At 40.3% G+C, this 19,697-nt stretch overlaps 1 protein-coding gene across 5 annotated transcripts in view; it reads left to right on the plus strand.

The window, feature by feature from the left end:
• Positions 1–19,697, plus strand: part of TPPP (tubulin polymerization promoting protein) — a 128,633-nt gene that overhangs the window by 101,756 nt on the left and 7,180 nt on the right. For 4 of the 5 annotated variants that reach the window (XM_054018699.1, XM_054018702.1, XM_054018701.1 and 1 more), the window contains 2 exons: positions 1,413–1,566; positions 15,409–15,599. In XM_054018699.1, coding sequence (XP_053874674.1) covers positions 1,413–1,566; positions 15,409–15,599 — 345 coding nt within the window. Of the gene's footprint in view, positions 1–1,412; positions 1,567–15,408; positions 17,578–19,697 lie in introns of those variants that run through there. The other variant, XM_054018700.1, reaches the window with a different exon arrangement.

Raw genomic sequence — 19,697 nt, forward strand, 5'->3', positions numbered from 1 at the left:
ATTTATCAAAGTCTACCCATAGGCACCTCTACAGCACACTGTTACACTCTAGCAAATAAAAACAACCAAGCAAGTCACCAGCCTGGAAATGTGGTGCACCTTTCATTTTCACTTTTAATCATTTATCAAGACAACACGAAGAATTAATGATAGAGTTTCAGCTTCAACTATGAATTTCTGTGCTTTTCATGAATATCAAGCCCTCAAATAACCTTTTCCATGAATTCTTATTTGTGAATATTGTCTCATAAATGGGACACCACAGAGAGAAGTGAAGTCCTATTTTAAAATAAGTTTATTATTTAACTTGTTTAATAGGATATGATATCAGACATGCAGTGCTAATGGGTTGTATGCTGCTTTTTGAGGATAAGGAGTTAAGTGACATATTTTCTTTATCATTTGTTTAAGCTTGATTTGCACAATGCTCATATCACAAAATACATGTTGTGTGATAGGGTAGGTCCTAATCATCATTTCAAAGAGGAGACCTATGTAATATCATCTAAAGTCACCTTTTGCGTTCAACACTAAGGCTATATCTATATTCAAACCACTCACTCACTACAATGATGGGAGGGGTTGTCCCATCACGGTATTTAATCTACCTCCCTGAGAGGCAGTAGCTAGGTTGATGGAAGAATTCTCTGTTGACCTAGTGCTGTCTACAGCAGGGGTTAGGTCGTCTTAACTACATTGCTCAGGGGCATGGATTTTTCACACCCCTGAGTGATGTAGCTTGGGTCCACCTAACTTTTTAGTGTAGACCTGGCCTAAACTCCTGTCACTCATTTCATTTATGCAAACTGAGTTTACAAATAATTACCCAAATTAGATTACATCTTCAGCTATGTCTACACTACAACAGCACAGGAATGGAAGTGTTTTTTTTTTTTTTTTTTTTCTTCTCACTGTAGTAAATTCACCCCTTGAGAGGCAGGAGTAGGCTGACAGAAGAATTCTTCCATCAGCCTAGGGTTGTCTATACCCAGTCTTAGGTCAGCTTAAATATGTCTCTCAGGGGTATGTGATATATTTTTTTCACACCCCCTGAGAAACGTAGTTAGGTTGAGCTAAGTTTTAGTTTATACTTTTAGGCCTTGGTTTAGACTGGTCCAAGCATTCCGAGAGAAGTATGAGCAGTAGTCCAATTCCTTTAGGTTCTCCTTAATTCTGAAGCCTAGCCAAGTGAGGTTCATTACTGTTACAGTGACATTCAAGAAAGTAAGATGAAGCTGTCTTGGGGAGGCGCTGCACTGAAAGTCTTAATGGGATGAAGGGCAATTCCTTTTATGTAGTATTTGTATGTTGGCTGTTCTTCACTATTGCAGACTGCATCTGTTATCCTTCTCTTGGAGGACTGTGTATCCTTTTTGTAATTTCTTCTGATTTTTGTGTGTGTGTTTTGCCAGGGGGAAATCTTCTAGGACGATTACTTTTGATCAATTTAAGGAAGCTCTTCAAGAACTCTCCAAGAAACGATTTAAAGACAAGAGCAATGAGGAAGCAGTTCAAGAAATACATAAACTAATCGAAGGAAAAGCCCCGATCATATCTGGAGTAACGGTACAGTAGTACTTGAGTAGTGACATACAATAAATTTCACTCTCCTTTCCAAAGCTGTTTCCTTTTAGGAGCCTAAACACTGACTCAGAGACTTTATTTAAGGTAAAAAAGGACCATCGTGATCATCTATCCCAGTGGTGGGCAACCTGCGGCCCGCCAGCCACACATGGCCCGTCAGGGTAATCCACTAGTGGGCTGCCAGACAGTTTGTTTACGTTTGCATGGCTGTCCACAGCTTCCAGTGGCTGCAATTTGCCATTCCTGGCCAAGGGGAACTGCGGGTGGCCGTGCAAATGTAAACAAACTGTCTAGTGGCCCGCCAGCAGATTACCCTGATGGGCCGCAGGTTGCCCACTACTGATCTAGTCTGACCACAGAATCTTCTATTGCAGACCACAGAATCTTACCCACCCACTTCTCAAATAGACCCCCAACCTCTGGCTGATTTACTGGAGTCCTCAAATCATAGTTTAAAGACTTCAAGTTACAGAGAATCCATCATTTACTTTAGTTTAAACCAGCAAGTGACCCAGGCCCCATGCTGCAGATGAAGGTGAAAAAAAAACAGGGTCACTCTGACCTGGGAAATTCCTTCCCGACCCCAAATATGGGAATCAGTTAGATCCTGAGCATGTGGGCAAGACCCACCAGCCAGACACCTGGGAAAGAATTCTCTGAAGTAACTCAGAGCCCTCCCCATCTAGTGTCCCATCACTGGTCATTGCAGATATTTGCTGCTGAAATGTTTGTGCTGAAATAAATGGCCACAAAGCTCATGAAATATCTCAGTATCACACTATTACAAAGGATACTACATAGTCCTGCTATGCTGCTCAGTACCACCCAATAAGAAAAGAGAGTCAAAATAGTTAAGAGAGCTCTAGCATGTGATCTGAGCAGAGTAATATTCGTTATAAGTTGTGCTGCAAGAAAAATGGGAGTTAAAGACAAAACTTGTTAAACAACTTTAAAAGGTTTTGATTAAATTCACAAAACCAAAAGAAAGCAAGGACTTAAGTCTTAAAATAAACCTAACGCACGATATCGGACATAGGAATGTTAAGGGCAGAATTCTCAGTTTTGCATGGTCTGTTCTTAAATCTATTTATCTATTTCCCCCCCTTAAGACTGTAAGATCCATAACGTTGTTCAGTGTTTTTAATATTGGTAGAGATACTGTTAGGTAGCTTAGTCCCAATAGATAGGTTTTATGTAACAAAATCAAGTTTTACAAAGCCTAGTGTTGATAGATTTGTTTATTTTTAATGTCAAGTTTCGTTGCTTTCCTCCTCTCCACCCCATTTTCCTACTGTTGTCACCCAAACAATGTAACATCTGGCCCAGTTACATGGGCTCATTTATTTTCACTATAAAAACTGAGTGAAATGCAAAATGAAATAGCATACATGATAAAAAGTAACATAGGACCAGTTTCTGGAAGAAAACATGCCTAAATTTAAGTATCTGAGTACTCCCGCTGAAGTTAAGTCAATGGGACAATTCACTTGCTTAAAGTTAGGCATGTGTTCAACTATCTTACTGAAACTGAGCCTAGGTCTTTTAATTAAAACTCTAATTTTAAACAGTTTTTCCAAGGAGAGGTTCTGGGACAAATGCCAATACACAGTAAGAGTTTCTGGAGAAGACAGACCGATTCAGAGAGAGCCATCTTCATAATCCTTGTAGTACTTACCAGGTTTTTACAGGATCTTTGAAATCTGTGATAACTATAATGATGCTGCAGTTCTAAGATTCGATTAATTAAGGGCCAAATCTTGTTTCTGTTTGAAATCAGTAGTAACTTTGCAATTGACTGAAATGGGATAAATATTTCATCCGTTATCGTATTTGACATCTTCCAAAATTATGTTACATTTCAGCCTCGCTGGAGCACTTAACCTTGTGAACTATATTAACTAACTCACTACTTAGATTTGTACACATTCTATAAAGCTTACTCCAGGCCCCTTCTAATCTTTGTAATTAGGTACTTAAATGAGCAATGGCTAACAATGCACACATACCTGCTTCCTGCATGTGTTGAGGGGCATTGAGTTGTTTGCAGATGCACTGTGTAAGTGCTTAGTATTCTCACTGAGATATGCCAACACAGTAGTGTTTTGGTTTTTTTTAAACCATTTAATTTATTTTTCACTCTAAACCAATGAAGCTTCAAGAAACCAAGCTGTTTCGATGAGATGAACAGATGCCACCACTGGTTTTTTGGACATCTCTTTATGATTTTTTCTGTGATAGGCAGGCAGAATGACTCTCCCCTGCACTGCTCCCTCTTGTATCGGCAAGCTATAGCATAGATAACATGAGGGGAAAGGGGGCGGGGGAGAGAATGGAATTTGGGGAGTGGGGTGGAAGAAAATCAAACCCGGGGAAATGAGGGCCGATTTGAATTAGTTTTTATTCCTTATGCAGGACTTCTAAATTGATACATTCAACAGCTATGATCTCATAAGTGAAACTCAGATGGCATCCGGTGGTTCTTAAAATATGCTGTGAGGCGCTCTCCATCATTGCTTTGGGGAGGGTTCTGATTGAGGTGGAACCCAGTTTTATTCTGTTCCCCTGAATGTTGGAGGAGGGGTTATAGCATACCTGTTGTTCTTGGTGACCACGAGGTGTTAACAGATGCAACAACCTATAATATCGTGTAAACCGGAGTTGGAAGCTTTCCACAGTAGTCTGTCTACTAATCCAGTAACTCCAGATACTTTCCTCAATCATCAGGTTTCTAGAATAAAAGCTTATTCTGAGAGTTGGTAGCCAGAATGACATTTAATTGAGATACAAAGTTGTTTGCAATGGCACCCAGAAAGGATTTGATCCTACCAGCTCTTCATGCCAGTCTAGTTTAATGTTGAGATTTACCACCGTGCAAAGAGGAGCAATACATTTTAAGACGCCAGTGAAATGTTTTCCAAGGGTTACTTTTTTGTTTTCGTTTTCTGATGCTTTGGACTGTTCATGTTTTAACTGATTTTGTGTGTGCATATCAGGGCTGTGCATTGAGTTCTGCTGAAGACAGAATCTGTATTTCTTGGGATGTGTATTTGATGGTCTTTTTAGGCTTCAGGGGACCATTTTTGGGGCCCAAATAATATTTTAGGCATATCCCACTATTTCAGTTGCTGGATGATGTAAATATTATGAAGTGGGACTCAGATGTTGGTAGACTTCAGTGGAAGATCAAGGGCTTTTGATGGCTTACCTTGGGTTGAGTTTTGGCTGAGATTTTTTTATAGTGGAGCACATCTATTTTAAAGGACTGCCCATTCTTGCTTAGGGAGCTCTCTGCTTCAGCAGTGAGATCTACTAGTCCTTACTTTTGAGATTGGAAGGTGCTGGGCACAGGAACTTTTGCTGTAAGGGATTCATATTTTTTTTTCTTCAGAATGTTTTTAGAATGTCAAAATTATCTGTTGATTGATGTGACTGGAAAGACAACAGTTGGCAGCCAGATACGAAGATCAGTGGAAATGTTGATCTGTATTCTAGAATGTGAGCTGCATCAGCATTCCTGCAAAACATTATCAAATGGGTATGCATTGCAAACAGATGTGTTGGAACATTGATTTTTGTAAAGGGGTTTTCCCTCATGTTGGCAGAAGCATGGAAACCGAAATTGCAACTGATAGCTCAGATGTTTGGGAGAGTGAAGATAACTGAGTGAAGGGAAGAGAGGTAATTCTTGGGAGTCCAGAGAATCCCATAAATTAATTACATTCCAATTTTTGTGGTGAAAGAGGTAAGTGGTATTTTGGGAAAGTGCCTGTGACAAATCAAGATGACCCAGACTTTGTCATGGATCTTTTGTGTCTCTCAGCACTTTATCTACCCATTCTACACCAAGCAGCTCTTGATATTTCAGAAAATGCCTTGGGCAGCTAATTTGGCAATCCAGAATGGTTTCTTTGTAGAAGGGCTAGAAGTTTAACTCTGCTCTGCAGGAAAATGCTGGATTCAATAACTTAATTAATCTTTTTTTTAAAAGAGGAGCTCTGTTCAGCTTTGTGCCGTTCCAAGTTGGGGGTAATTACATGTGCAAATGGGTATTTACCAGATATAGCTGGGGGAGGGATAGCTCAGTGGTTTGAGCATTGGCCTGCTAAACCCAGGGTTGTGAGTTCAATCCTTGAGGGGGCCACTTAGGGATCTGGGGCAAAATCAGTACTCAGTCCTGCTAGTGAAGGCAGGGGGCTGGACTTGATGACCTTTCAAGGTCCCTTCCAGTTCTATGAGATAGGTATATCTCCATATAATGATGAATGTATTGGGAAGGGGTGTGATCTACAGACCTGTAATCCCCTGTAATTGTAAAGCACTGTCTAAAGTTCAAGTTATCTGGCTGAAGTCCTGTTTGAACTCCTACCCCTGTCCCATGTGGGATATAAAACCAATTTACTCCAGACAAAGAGATACATGGTTCAGATTACATAGTAATATTTTAGACTATAAGATATTTCCTAGATTGTAAACTCTTTGGGGCAGAAATCATACCTTCTGTATTTCAAAAGAGCCTACTCAGAACAAATAAAGGAGTAGAGTGGATAAATAAATAAATGGAGATATCCTATCTCCTAGAACTGGAAGGGACCTTGAAAGATCATCGAGTCCAGCCCCCTGCCTTCACTAGCAAGACCAAGTTATAGCTCACATGGCAAAACAAAATCAGAAATAAATAAATTGGCCATCATCTCAAACATGCAGGCCATTTACTAATGTGAATTTAAAAAACAACTCGTACAGAAGAAGAGTCCATGCAGGGGCAGCTGTTTCTTTGCTCCATACTGTATAGTGCAGATGTGCTACTGAGAAGAGTTAACATGCTCTGACCTATAGTTTATCCATGGACCAATTACCAGTCCAGCCCCCATACTTAGTTTTGTCCATGGCTGAAGAGACAACACTTTGATAGAGCAAGTTGCATACACAACAGCACATACAGGGAGTTCTGTTGAAATTTGGAACGTCTTATAAGCCAGCTGAAGAAGCTGTATAAATATCCTACAGGTTTACTTATAACAAACTAGTGTCCACTGGATCCCTTTCATTTGAAGGCAAGAGTTCCTCTTTTCCTTGCTTGCATCAGAATAGCAGGGATGAAGAAGCAATATGGGGGACTCAGTTTGGTTTTCTGGAGGCTAAAATAAGTCTGTGTAAACAACCACATGCTTGCTTTGAAAAAAATCATCTTGTTCAGGCCCCTGCCTTACAGATACTTTGGATATTTTTTTTAGTCCAGGCTTAGTATAAGTTGTAGTTAAGTCAGAATACTAAAAAGTTATTGAAGACCAGTGTTTCTATTGGCCTGCTTAATTCTTTTATATACCTGGATATATAAAGAACAATTGACCTTAACCAAATCATGCTCTGTGGTATCTCAATTGACCTCTGACAGAAGAGACCTGGAAAGATGAAAGTCCTTGTCTTTGTAGGAAAACAGATCTGCTTGAAAATGTACATCTTACCATGATCGTATTGTCCACATTTTCCCAATCCCACATTCCAATGCCATTTGTTTCTTGGATGTAGAAAAGTATTTTATTCTTATATTAACCAAGAATTCATTAGAAGTAAATGAGTTTGGTCAAAGGAGCATCTTGCATTTCCTAATTCTGTATAGCAGCGAATGTGAAATTCTCTGGATTGATCTTTTGATAAGAATGAGAAACCCATTCATTAATCACTACAGAGTGAGAGCAAATTAGATTGTGGAAGGAACTAAATCTGCCTATGCTATCTGTTTGTTTTCAAAGACATGGTCTACACTCAACTTCACTATTTCTTTAGTGTTCTGTTAATGTAAACAAAGCATTTAGAAAACTAGTAAGTGTAGTAGAAGTAGTATCGTCTGAGTATTCGTCTATCTGAGCATGTATACATTTCACAATCTGTGAACATACCTGGACCAAGAAAACCTGGAAGACAAAGAAATGGAAACTGAAGCTATTGTTTGTCTTTTGAACAAATCCAAAAGAAATATGAAATTGCCAAGGTAGAATTCTCTGTCTGTTGGATGTTCGCACTTCTGGAAGCATGGTGGACAATCAATATGTCTCTTGGGAAACTGTGCTAACAGAAGGCCAGACAGGCTTGTCATCACCTGCTTGTAATACAAACAAGGGTGGGATTCGTCTCAATACCTTCAGATACAATTGGAGAAAAGACCTACGCATTACTCAGTTAATTTGGAGAGAGACTCTGTCAGTCTCCATGGAGACTACTTTTATGTTTCTTACATATACTTCTTGACTCCCCGGTGCTGTAACTGTTCTCAATAGATGGCTCCAGCTTGTGATGGAAATGAACATAATGGGTGGGATCACTATTTTCTTTGTTCTAAGATTGTGAAATTGATACACTGTTTTGAAGGCTTGTGGCCTGATTTTTCAGAGGTAATGAGCATCCTCGTTTTCCAATGGCTTCATTGGGAATTGTGGTTGGTTGGTGACTTTGCAACATGAGAGTTTAAAATCATTAGCAAGTTGATGTGAAGGCCCATAGCAAAGTCCACAGACCTGAATTTATTGGAAAACTAGATCAGTGGTTTTCAAAAAAATTTCTGGGCACCCAGTTGAAGAAAATTGTTGATGCCCGCAACCCAACAGAGCTGGGGATGAGGAGTTTGGGGTGTGGGAGGGGCTCAGGGCTGGGGCAGAAGGTTGGGGTGCAGGGATGAGGGTTGTGGGGTGGGGCTGGGAATGAGGGGTTCAGGGAGTGGGAGGGGGCTCTGAGCTGGGGCAGGGGATTGGGGTGCAGGAAGGGGTCAGGGCTCTGGGATGGGGGTGCAGGCTCTGGGATGGGGCTGAGGATGAGGGGTTTGGTGCAGGAAGGGGTTCCAGGTTTTGGGTGGGCTCAGGGCTGGGGCAGGGGATTGGGGTGTAGGGTTGGGGCACTGACTTACCTCTGGCGGCTCCCAGTCAGCGGCGCAGCCAGGGTGCAGAGGCAGGCTTCCCGCCTGACCTGGGACTGTGCTGCACCCCAGAAGCAGCCAGCAATAGGTCCGACTCCTAGGCGGAGGTGCGTGACTCTCGCTTGCAGGTACCGCAACCTCCCCACCCCCGGTTCCCAGCCAATGGAAGTGTGGAACCAGTGCTCAGGACAGGGCCAGTGCGTGGAGCCCTGTGGCCCCCCTGCCTAGAAGCCGGACCCGCTGCTGGCTGCTTCCGGGGCACAGCGCAGTGTCGGAACAGGTAGGCACTAGCCTGCCTTAGCTGGGCAGCACCGCCAAGGGGACTTTTAACATCCTGGTCGGTGGTGCTGACCAGAGCAACCCAGTGCCTGACATGCCGCAATTCAGTACTGGGTCGTGACCCTAACTTTAAAAAACGCTGAACTAGACGATTAGAGAAATGAGGAAGAGTTGCTAAATTGTAGGATAGGGCTGTTTTATTACATCTATTGCTATCTACCACACTTTAGAGAGAGTATTGCTATGGCACTGAAAACGGGTTTGATCCTTACCGATGAAGACGTATGGACCTTTTTGTTGATGTGCATTAGGCCTAGCATTGGGGTTCTATGAGGTAACAATAGAAAAATATGTAGATACCTGGGGAAATAACTCCCAAAATGAAGAAAGTTCCCAGATAAATGACTGGCAACTTCAGAAAACAAATGTAGCACTATTGTTTTGTGCATTGTAGTGTTGACATTGGAGACCTTCTGCACTGACGTACACCTTCTGCAGTCCCAGTGAAACCAGTGGGGTTAAATCAATTGTACATCTGCTCAGAAATTGACTCTGTGTGTGTGTTCCATCCGAACTTCAGCAATCCCAGGGCTTGAATTGGGTTATATGTACAAGTCTATTAAACCTCTACTTGTCACGGCTGTTCATGGGGGTGGGGTGGGGGTAGAAAAAGTTGGAGCATATCATTTTTCATCCAACTCTTTGAGATGTGCCCTTACAACCCATCAGAACTGAATTCTGTCCTGAAGACTAATCTGCTGAAGTTTAAGGAAGTCACCTAAAACGTAGAAGGCGTCTCGTGACGTGAGAATGTATAACATGTAAAACCGAAGTTAGCAAAGTAAGCAGAGATGAAGATGAGGCGAGTGCTACACAACGTGTGTGTTTTACAATAGGGACTGTGATCTTAAATAACTTCACACTGAAAAGATTGTCTCTTGCATGTGGATTATTTCTGTTTACAAACAGCCTTAATTGTTGGTAGCATCCTGTGGTGTGAGGGTAAAGAACTATTTTAGCAACAATGTTCTATAAACACATATGGGAAAAAACTAAGTTTACCCCTTTGACTACTTACTAATAAGCTTTGCTTTTTGCAAGTTTCCAGCCCCAACAGCCACTACAATTGCTTTCAGTGTCTGGGGAGACTGAAGGATACTTCGGCAAGCATCACAGCTTGATTAACTTTTTTTCTGCTTACTTGAGGTCATTCGCTCATCCCACAGACCATACAATCTGCTCTGGCTTCTTTATTTTTTTAATGAGCTTGGGTCAGCACTGTCCAAATGGGAGAGATGCTTGTAGCAGGAAGCTCCTGGTTCTCACTTACAGAGAGGGAATTAGGCACCTATAAATAACCCTGTCCAATAAATGCCCCAAATGCATTTTGTCTTACAACCTGCCCTTTGCTGATATGCTGCTGCAACTGTTGTTCTGAGCAGCCAAGGGGCTGAGATGAGGGGTTCTCCCCTCCACTTCCAGCCTATATAACAGATGGGGACACATGCTGTTGCTTACCAATTGCCTAATTTAGCTGTTCCTTATACCGAAAATTGTGTCTGTGGGTGGTGGAGGATGGAGAGGAAAGGGCCATGTGTTTTGCACCAAAGCCCTGACTAACCCTTTGCTCACACCTGTTGCAAACTCCGTGCTGTGTAATTACATTGGTATTTTTAAATTATTTTTTGGCAATTATCAATGTTTTTTGGCCCACTGAAATCTTCACAGCAAGTGATGCGGGGGTTGGAGGGGAGACTTGACTAGACACAGGAGCCTGGGTACTCCACAGTAAACTGGTCCTGAATTCTGCAGCAAGAACCCCCGCCTTCCTGCTGCTCCTGACGGGCATGTCATATCCTGAGAGTGCTGCATTTGCAGTAGGTGGTAATGTATTGTGGATGTGCTGAAACAGCTCTACAAATAGTACACACATATGCAAGTAATCTACATGCAGTGCAAAGTGTGGATATGGACGCCAGCCCACACAACAATCGTGTTCTTACAATCCCATTTCAAAAACTCTATGGGTGTTCTGCCTGGAAGAAAGCAGAACTGGGTTATTTGCTACAAGGAAATTAACAAGCTAACTCTGTGCCCGAGGTCTAGCATGTCTCCCCCACCAGTCAGCTGTGAATTAGGACAGCTGCAGCAGTGGACAGTTGTGGTCAGCATTAATACAAGTAGCTGTGGAGTATCTAAGCTGCCCACCCGCCAGCATGTGACTATCTATATACAGAGTACATGTCAGATACACTAATGCTTTGGGTACATATTAACAACAGTAAGATCCTTGTTGGGCATCAGGCCAAGAGTCCAACTCCGCTGTCCTGTTGTCTGAGCTTATTCATTTTATTACACTTTGGTTTTGTCTAGTTGTGCAGCTAAGGCAAGTGCTGATGGGGGTGTATTTCCTACTATCACTGTGACTGCAGTGTACGGGTGATCTGTGATAAATCAGGACAAACAAAATAAAGCCCCATATAAAGTACTGCCATGCCGAAACAAACTAATAAAATATACATATTTGCAAGAGTGGCACTTCTTCCCAGCCAGCATTTTCATTTCTGTATGAATCCAAGGGTAAAGTGGAGCTTTACCCCTGGATTCATATAGGAATAAAGCTCAAAAAAAGTGTCAAAAAGGGCCCAAATATCTTTCAACAACATTATTTGAGAAATAAATACTCCAGAAGCCTCATTCTTGCAGCTCTTAACAACATTTTCTGTAATGCTGGCCTATTTCCACATGATCTAACCCTTCCACCACAAAACCAAGCCCCAAAGTTGCACTGTAGAACATCTTATTCTGTGTACTAATGGCTGAATGCGTGTCCTGTCTCCCCTGTATAATTAGTGAAGTCATACGAATAAAAAAAGCTGCAAACATGAATGATGTTTGCCACAACCAGCACACACAATAATCCCATTGTGTGGGTGGGTGTGTTAATTTGTGTGGAGTTTGTATTGTTTTGGGAGAATTGTGCTGATTTGTAAGGATGGCAGTTGGACCAAGTAAACCACCATCTGTGCAGTCTTCCTCTACAATCAATGAAATTGTTCCATGCAAACTAACTGCAGAGTAAGGGTGGTGATTGGTTGAGCTACCTCTGATCTCACAATGGTCTGACTCTTGGCATGGCATAGTTCCATGCCTTACTGTAGCTGTACACTGCACAGATATAATTAATAAAGTCAAAATGGCTGAAAACTTAAAAAGTGGACAGTAGCAGACAAGGAATCCCAGTGATGATTGAACCTGTTGGTATTCTGAACAGAGAGCTCTGAACCACACTTGCAGCGGTTTCCATCATTTCACAGTGACTCAACAGACATTTCAGGTGTGTTGGGTTTGTTTGCATGGAGGGGAGGGGAGAAGTGTATAAATTGGTTTATTCAATATCTAACAAAAAGTTTACATAATTTTTTAAGGCCACCTCCACTATGTTGCATGTCTCCATCAAATGTCATTCATATAAAGCAAAATATAATTTGGAAACATTCAGCTTCATTATTTAACTGGTGATGGGGGCAGGTTGCTCTCAGTGGTGGAGGGTCCTTGACATTGGAGGTAATATCTGCCTTTGGTGTTGTCAGGGTTCCTTCCCCACTCTGAACTCTGGGGTACAGATGTGGGGACCCGCATGAAAGACCCCCTAAGCTTATTTTTACCAGCTTAGGTTAAAAACTTCCCAAGGCACAAATTCCTTTCTAGCCTTAGTATCACTGCCACCACCAAGTGATTTAAACAAACATTTAGGGAGGGCCACTTGGAGCCCTACCTTCCCCAAATATCCCCTAAGCCTCTATAACCCCTTTCCAGGGGAAGCTTGAGAATAATATCCTCACCAATTGGTACAGGTGAACACAGACCCAAACCCTTGGATCTTAAGAACAATGAAAAATCAATCAGGTTCTTAAAAGAAGAATTTTAATTAAAGAAAAGGTAAAAGAATCACCTCTGTAAAATCAGGATGGTAGGTACTTTACAGAATAACAAAAGACTAAGAACATAGAAGATTTCCCCTCTAGGAAAAACCTTAAAGTTATAAAAACAGGGATACACCTCCCTCTTAGCATAGGAAAAATTCACAAGCTAAAACAAAACGTAATCTAACGCATTTCTTTTCTGCTATTACTTACTATTTCTGCAAGACCAGATGCTTAGTTCAGATATACCTAAAAAGATGTCATTTCCCCTCCTGGCTTCTTGGCTGTCTCTGAGAGAGACAGACCAAAACTTTCCCCCACAGATTTGAAAGTATCTTCTCCCCTTATTGGTCCTTTTGGTCAGGTGTCACCCAGGTTATTTGAGCTTCTTAACCCTTTACAGGTAAAAGAGGAATTAACCCTTTACAGGGTAAGGAGGGATTTTATGCTACCCTTAGCTGTATGTTTATGACAGGTGTATTAAAACCTGTGTGGTGACCTTTAGGACAAAGTGAAAGTAGTGCTTTTCTTCTCTCAGATCTCTTGACAAAGGGAGTACGTATTTGAGTTGTGTTGTATTTAATGGAAGTTGCTTGTCTGTTTTTACAATGTGTTGTTATAAAAACCTGCTAATGTGACCAGGTGGACTGCTCAAACTTTTTCTAACAAAACTATTTTGTGGATAAATAGTCTTATTTTTCTTTATTAAATAAACAAAAAAAATTAAAAAAAAATGGAAAACAACTTTGGGGGTATTTTGGGGTCATGGTGGAGGGAGGGGGTTGTGGGATTTTTGTTTCTGTTCTGTGTAGGTTTTTATACTGCACTTATTGCTGTAGTATCTGAGCGTCTTCCAGTAGTGCATTAAGCAGTGTGATTACACATCTGTCGTGTTGTTTGTTCTCTCATCTGCTCCCCAGAGGGAGAAGCGTGTGTGTGATGGAGTGTCTTGTTTTGGTAGGCTGTTGTTGTTAAATGTACCTGTTGCTGTGTGTTTATATTAGAGAAGGTGAGTGGTGAGGTTGTGATGATGCTTAATTCCTGGGAGAGTTCATCCCATGATCTGAGATCACCCCTAGAGACGGTTCTGTTTCCTGCACAGAAAAGCTTTACTCTTGTTGTTGAGAGTTCCATTGTACCAGAGGAGAGTAATTGTCAGTTACGGCCTGCAGTCTTTTAGATATCCCAAGCCCACACCAGGGCGCTTTGAAGATAAGGACTGAGACTTTGAACTTGATCAGAAATTCTCTGGGAAGCCAGTGTAGAGAGCAGAGGACCGGTCTGGTGTGCTCTCAGTCACCTGTGTAACTGAGGACATGCACTGCAGCATTTTGTGCTAAGTGAAGTTTCCTAAGGGCTGAAGGTATATTGCATTGCTGAAGTCTTGACAAGAGGTGGTTTTTTTTGGTGATTTTTATCAATTTTATTCCCAGTGTTATCAAAATTATCATCAACATTGGTTTGCTGAAAACTGAGTTTAGATCAAAACAATTTTTGATTTTTTTAAAAGTCTTTCAAAAACAGAAACAACTTTGAAATTATGAAATCTTTCGTGAATTTTTTTTTATAATTTTTTTTATCAGATTGTGTTTCATGTCAAGACTCCTTTGTACTGTATTTTGTAAATCAAGAAAGAAACATAAAAGACAGCAAACAATTGCATGTTAACTATTATCTTTTGTCCTGAAGGTTGCTTTATCTCAAAGAAAGCACTCTTTCCCCTAACATGCACTGGGCCACACAAAAATAGTATTGGCACTTTGTCTTTAAAATACAGTATAAACAATTACTAATACTGCAGCACCCACATGAGATAGATTAGCAAGTATTATTGGACACTGATCATCTTAGTGCCAGGTGCATCAACTGACAGCACAAAAGATGTCACACCTTCTCTGTCTTCTGTTACAATGCAAAAAACACAGAGGTGTAAACTGCGTGTTTGTATTTTTTCCCTTCTCCTCTGACTTAACTATACATCTACAAAACTAAATTGTCAAAGATGGCCACTATCTTACCTCTGCTTCTGGTCAAAAATGAAGTTCTCATGATCCCATAGGGCTTCGTGCAATACCTTTTTCTCTCCTTTCATCCCAGCTATTGAGTAAAAGCCAGGTCACCTATTTCTTGCCAAAAAATGTGGTTTTAGTGGTACCACCCCTCCTTTTGCCCAGTTGCCAGAGCACTCACCTAGGATGTGGGAGACTGAGGTTCTCCTAGTCTCATATGGAGCAGGGATTTGAACCCAGGTCACCTATCTCCCGGGAGACTACCCTAACCATTGGGCTATGGGATATTTTGGGGCAGGGCTCTCTAAATCTGTTCTGCTGAAGCTTTTCCACTTTTAAAAAAATAATTATTATTAGGCCAGAAAATGTGTGACTCCATAGCCTGATGATTAGGGCACTTACCTGGATATTCATTGGAGTAGGGACATGAATCCTGATGTTCCACCCTCCCCACCCGAAATCTGGAGCCACTTTCGAAATTTTGGCCTTCATGCCCAAAGCCATTCTGTACTCCAATTTGTAACTAATTAAGTCATTACATCCAGTGCCACAAAACCAACATTTCTCATTTGTTTCCTGTCTCTTAAAATGTATCACTACTCTGCAATTCGGATATCAACAGTAGTTAATGATTTATAGTGTTAAAAGTAGTTTTCTTTTCAATGAAAAGTATTTTCTTTTGTCGTCTTTCTCCCAATAGAAAACCATTTCATCTCCAACTGTATCACGACTTACAGACACGTCAAAATTCACTGGTTCCCACAAAGAGAGATTTGATCCAAGTGGGAAAGGAAGAGGCAAAGCAGGACGAGAAGACCTGGTTGACGCGTCGGGCTACGTGCCTGGGTACAAGCATGCAGGCACATATGATCATAAAGTACAAGGAAGCAAGTAAGCCTGGGGAGTTTAAAAAGAGAGAGAATATACCTGTAAGAATGATGTAGATGAATCCCATATGTTTCAGTTATCGTGAATACGAAGACTATGTTGGCGAGAAGTGTTTTCAGGAACTGGAACTGATTTCAACATCTGCTGAGATACTTGCAGCACAGCAACACTTCATTACATTCCTCATGCTTACATTGGCAAAAATATAAAATGCAAAGTTGTTGAGCTTTAGACAAGAAACCAAATGCAAGGGCTGTTCTACCACACTTTGTCAATACTGGTAAAAGATCTCAAACATTCCTAAACGTCCAGTTCTTTCTTGGGTATAGAAGAAAACCGCTCTCCAGATAGTTGAAAAGAGGGTCATTGTAAATCTTCCTGTGATAGCAGCCTTTCCGAAGAGCACCCCAATATTTATGTAATGTGATTTGAATACTTATTTATTTGAAAGATGTCTTAAAGAGGATTCAGCTCTGCCCTCAAAGAGAAAAATTCAGTATTGTACTAGTGGGAAGTAAATGGCTGTAATATAACAGGTTGCTATCCTGAAAAGAAATAGATTTTCCTACACCATTTGTGAACAACAAAGGACTTATTCCTCCTTGCTGAGCCTATTTAGGTTCCAATTTATTTGTCAGCCGAAAGATGTGGAAGATACTAGCCCTCGTTTCCTTACTCCCCCAAAACCCAGGACTTCTCAAAACCAATACTGTACTTCCTGAAGTTACCACGTATATTGGTAGCATGGTTCTAACTGAAACTACAGGACATAAAAGGCGCTAATATACTAACATGATATATAGAGGAACTAGATATATTGCTAAGGAAGTCTTGATGGAAATATTAATCTTGGTTGCAATTTCTTTTTTGGTTTGCACAGTGAAAATGAAGGGGGCATTAAGATGATGGATTGTACTTTTTAAACTTTATGTTAAGAGTGAACTAAACACCACTGATCAGATTTTCATTGAGCTAGGCATGAATTCTCATGCACATGTACACACATACACAGGCACCTGCTCCTTTTAAGTTCTGACTGCGTTAAGGAAGGTCTGTGACAACTCTGAAATACATAATTTAGTTGTCCTTACATGAATTTATCACCACAAAATAGTAATTTGTTAGTCCTTTATTCACAATTAGGTGCATCTCACCCCCTCTAAAGATATATTACTAAAGTTAGCTAACTGATTTGTTAAGTGTTCTATGTTTGAAGCTAGGGGCTCTATTCTCCTCTTATTTGGACTGTCCAGTGTAAGTCAGGAATAATTCTTTGAAGGCAATAAATTTTCACTGGTTTAGAGCTGCTGTAAGAGGAGAATCAGGACCACAGTCTTAATGATCTAACAAACTGGCCACTATGTATCCCATATATGGCCCACATAACAAGTGGTATTAATTGATAAATCATTAAAAATCCTCACTCATTTGATATTGCTTAAAAAGTAGGGCGAAATATCCATACAGAAAAAGTGCAGGGGCTCATTTGCTGATCTCTGTATTCTACATGTGGTTATTGATATTCCACAAAGCAGAATAAGCACCACATTGTATAATATAAGACGATAAAGGAGGACTTTTAGTTGGGTATTTGATAACCGTTTAAAATTCTGCTTTGCTTTCTATTAAATGGAGTTCAAGCATTAACTTTATAACTCCAGATAGTACAGGTTAATCACCTCTGTTGCCTCTCTGCCACCATCTGTGTCAGGGTTCTAATGTATACAGAACAGCTAGCTTTAGTGAGCTACTTACATGCAGTAAGCAGTAACATATGCTAGTTTTTCATGCAGGCCAACATCCTGTATTTGGCACATGTCCAAACACTGAACACAGGTTCTCAGCCTTTGAACAGATTGTCTTTTGTTTTCTGCTGACTTTCTATAGAAGCCTTTTCTGTAACTTTGCCACCACTGACCTTTCAAATCAACACATGAACGTGAAACCAAAATAATAATAAACAAAAGGAAGAACTCCTTCATGAGCTTGGAATTTTTTTGTTTGATTATAGTTTGTTTTGATTTTTGGATTTCAGAAGAGAGGGAAGTCTGCCCAACCCAGTGCATGCTTTTAAAAGGTCTTGTATGTGTTTTCCCCCCTTTTAGCCCTCCTTGGTGGCTCTGGTTACCTGACACAATTTTAGAGATACACCAGGTCTGTCGGAGTGTGGAAGTATTTGTTTATGAAGCCTTTCCAAGTGTTTCAAAGTTATCCACTTTTCCTGAACACTCAAGTTCCTGGAAGAGGAAATGTTAGTTATCCATTTACACATCATACTGGCTACCTGCCTTCCCCTTAAAGGAGAGGTAACAGCACAAACCCACTTTCAGATATTTGTTATGGCCAAATTATTCCAGAAAAGCAGTGGAACACAGAGTAACTGGTAAAGTGTAGAGAATACATTCCTTCCTGAAATGTCCCATAAAGCTACAAATCTGGATAGTGCTCAAGGACAGTCATTTTACTACAACAAACAGATGTGTAACAAACCTTGAATTATTTGTAAAACACTATCAAAGCTGAATATTGCAAAGTTCACATTAGGGCTGTCAATTAATTACAGTTAACTCATGTGATTAACTCAAAAAAAGTAATCGTGATTAAAAAATTAATCGCGATTAATCAACACCGTTTAATAAAGTTCAGATGGTATTCTATTGTTTAATATTTTTGGATGTTTTTCTGCATTTTCAAATATATTCATTTCTATTACAACACAGAATACAAAGGGTACACTGCTCACTTTATATTATTTTTTTATTACAAATAAAAATGATAATAGTATTTTTAATTCACTTCATATAAGCACTATAGTGCAATCTCTTTAATCGTGAAAGTGTAACTTACAAATGTAGATTTTTTCTTTTTGTTTGGTTACATAACTGCACTCAAAACCAAAACAATGTAAAACTTTAGAGCCTACAAGTCCATTCAGTCCTACTTCTTGTCCAACCAATCGCTCAAACAAGTTTGTTTACATTTACGGGACATAATGCTGCCCTCTTCTTATTTACAATGTCACCTGAAAGTGAGAACAGGCGTTCGCATGTCACTTTTGTAGCTGGCATTGCAAGGTATTTACGTGCCAGATACGCTAAACATTCGGATGCCCTGTCATGCTTTGGCCACCATTCCAGAGGACATGCTTCCATGCTCATGATGTTTCTTTTAAAAACAAAAAACAAACAAACAAAAGCATTAATTAAATTTGTGACTGAACTCCCTGGGGGAGAATTGTATGTCTCCTGTTCTGTTTTACCCGTATTCTGCCATATATTTCATGTTATAGCTGTCTCGGACAATGACCCAGCACATGTTCATTTTAAGTACACTTTCACAGCAGATTTGACAAAATGCAAAGAAGGTACTAATGTGAGATGTCTAAAAATAGCTACAGCACTAGACTCAAGGTTTAAGAATCTGAAATGCCATCCAAAATTTGAGAGGGATGAGGTGTGGAGCATGCTTTTAGAAGTCTTAAAAGAGCAACACTCAGATGCGGAAACTACAGAACCCGAACCACCAAAAAAGAAAATCAACCTTCTGCTGATGGCATCTGACTCAGATGATGAAAATGAACAGGCATCGGTCCGCTCTGGTTTGGATTTTTATCAAGCAGAACCCATCATCAGCATCGATGCATATCCTCTGGAATGGTGGTTGAAGAATGAAGGGACATATGAATCTTTAGCGCATCTGGCATATAAATATCTTGTGATGCCGGCTACAACAGTACCATGTGAATGTCTGTTCTCACTTTCAGGTGACACTGAAAACAAGAAGCGGGCGGCATTAAGCTCCAGCAAAAGTAAAAAAATTTGTTTGTCTGAGCAATTGGCTGAAGTAGAACTGAGTGGACGTGTAGGATCTAAAGTTTTACATTGTTTTATTTTTGAATGCAGTTATTTTTTGTACCTAATTCTACATTTGTAAGTTCAACTTTCATGATAGAGATTGCATTACAGTACTTGTATGAGGTGAATTGAAAAATACTATTTCTTTTTTTACAGTGCAAATATTTATAATAAAAAATAAACATAACATGAGCACTGTACACTTTGTATTCTGTGTTGTAATAGAAATCAATATATTTAAAAATGT

The sequence above is a fragment of the Malaclemys terrapin genome, chromosome 2 (assembly GCF_027887155.1).
Source record: "Malaclemys terrapin pileata isolate rMalTer1 chromosome 2, rMalTer1.hap1, whole genome shotgun sequence".
In the NCBI taxonomy this organism is placed as follows: domain Eukaryota; kingdom Metazoa; phylum Chordata; order Testudines; family Emydidae; genus Malaclemys; species Malaclemys terrapin.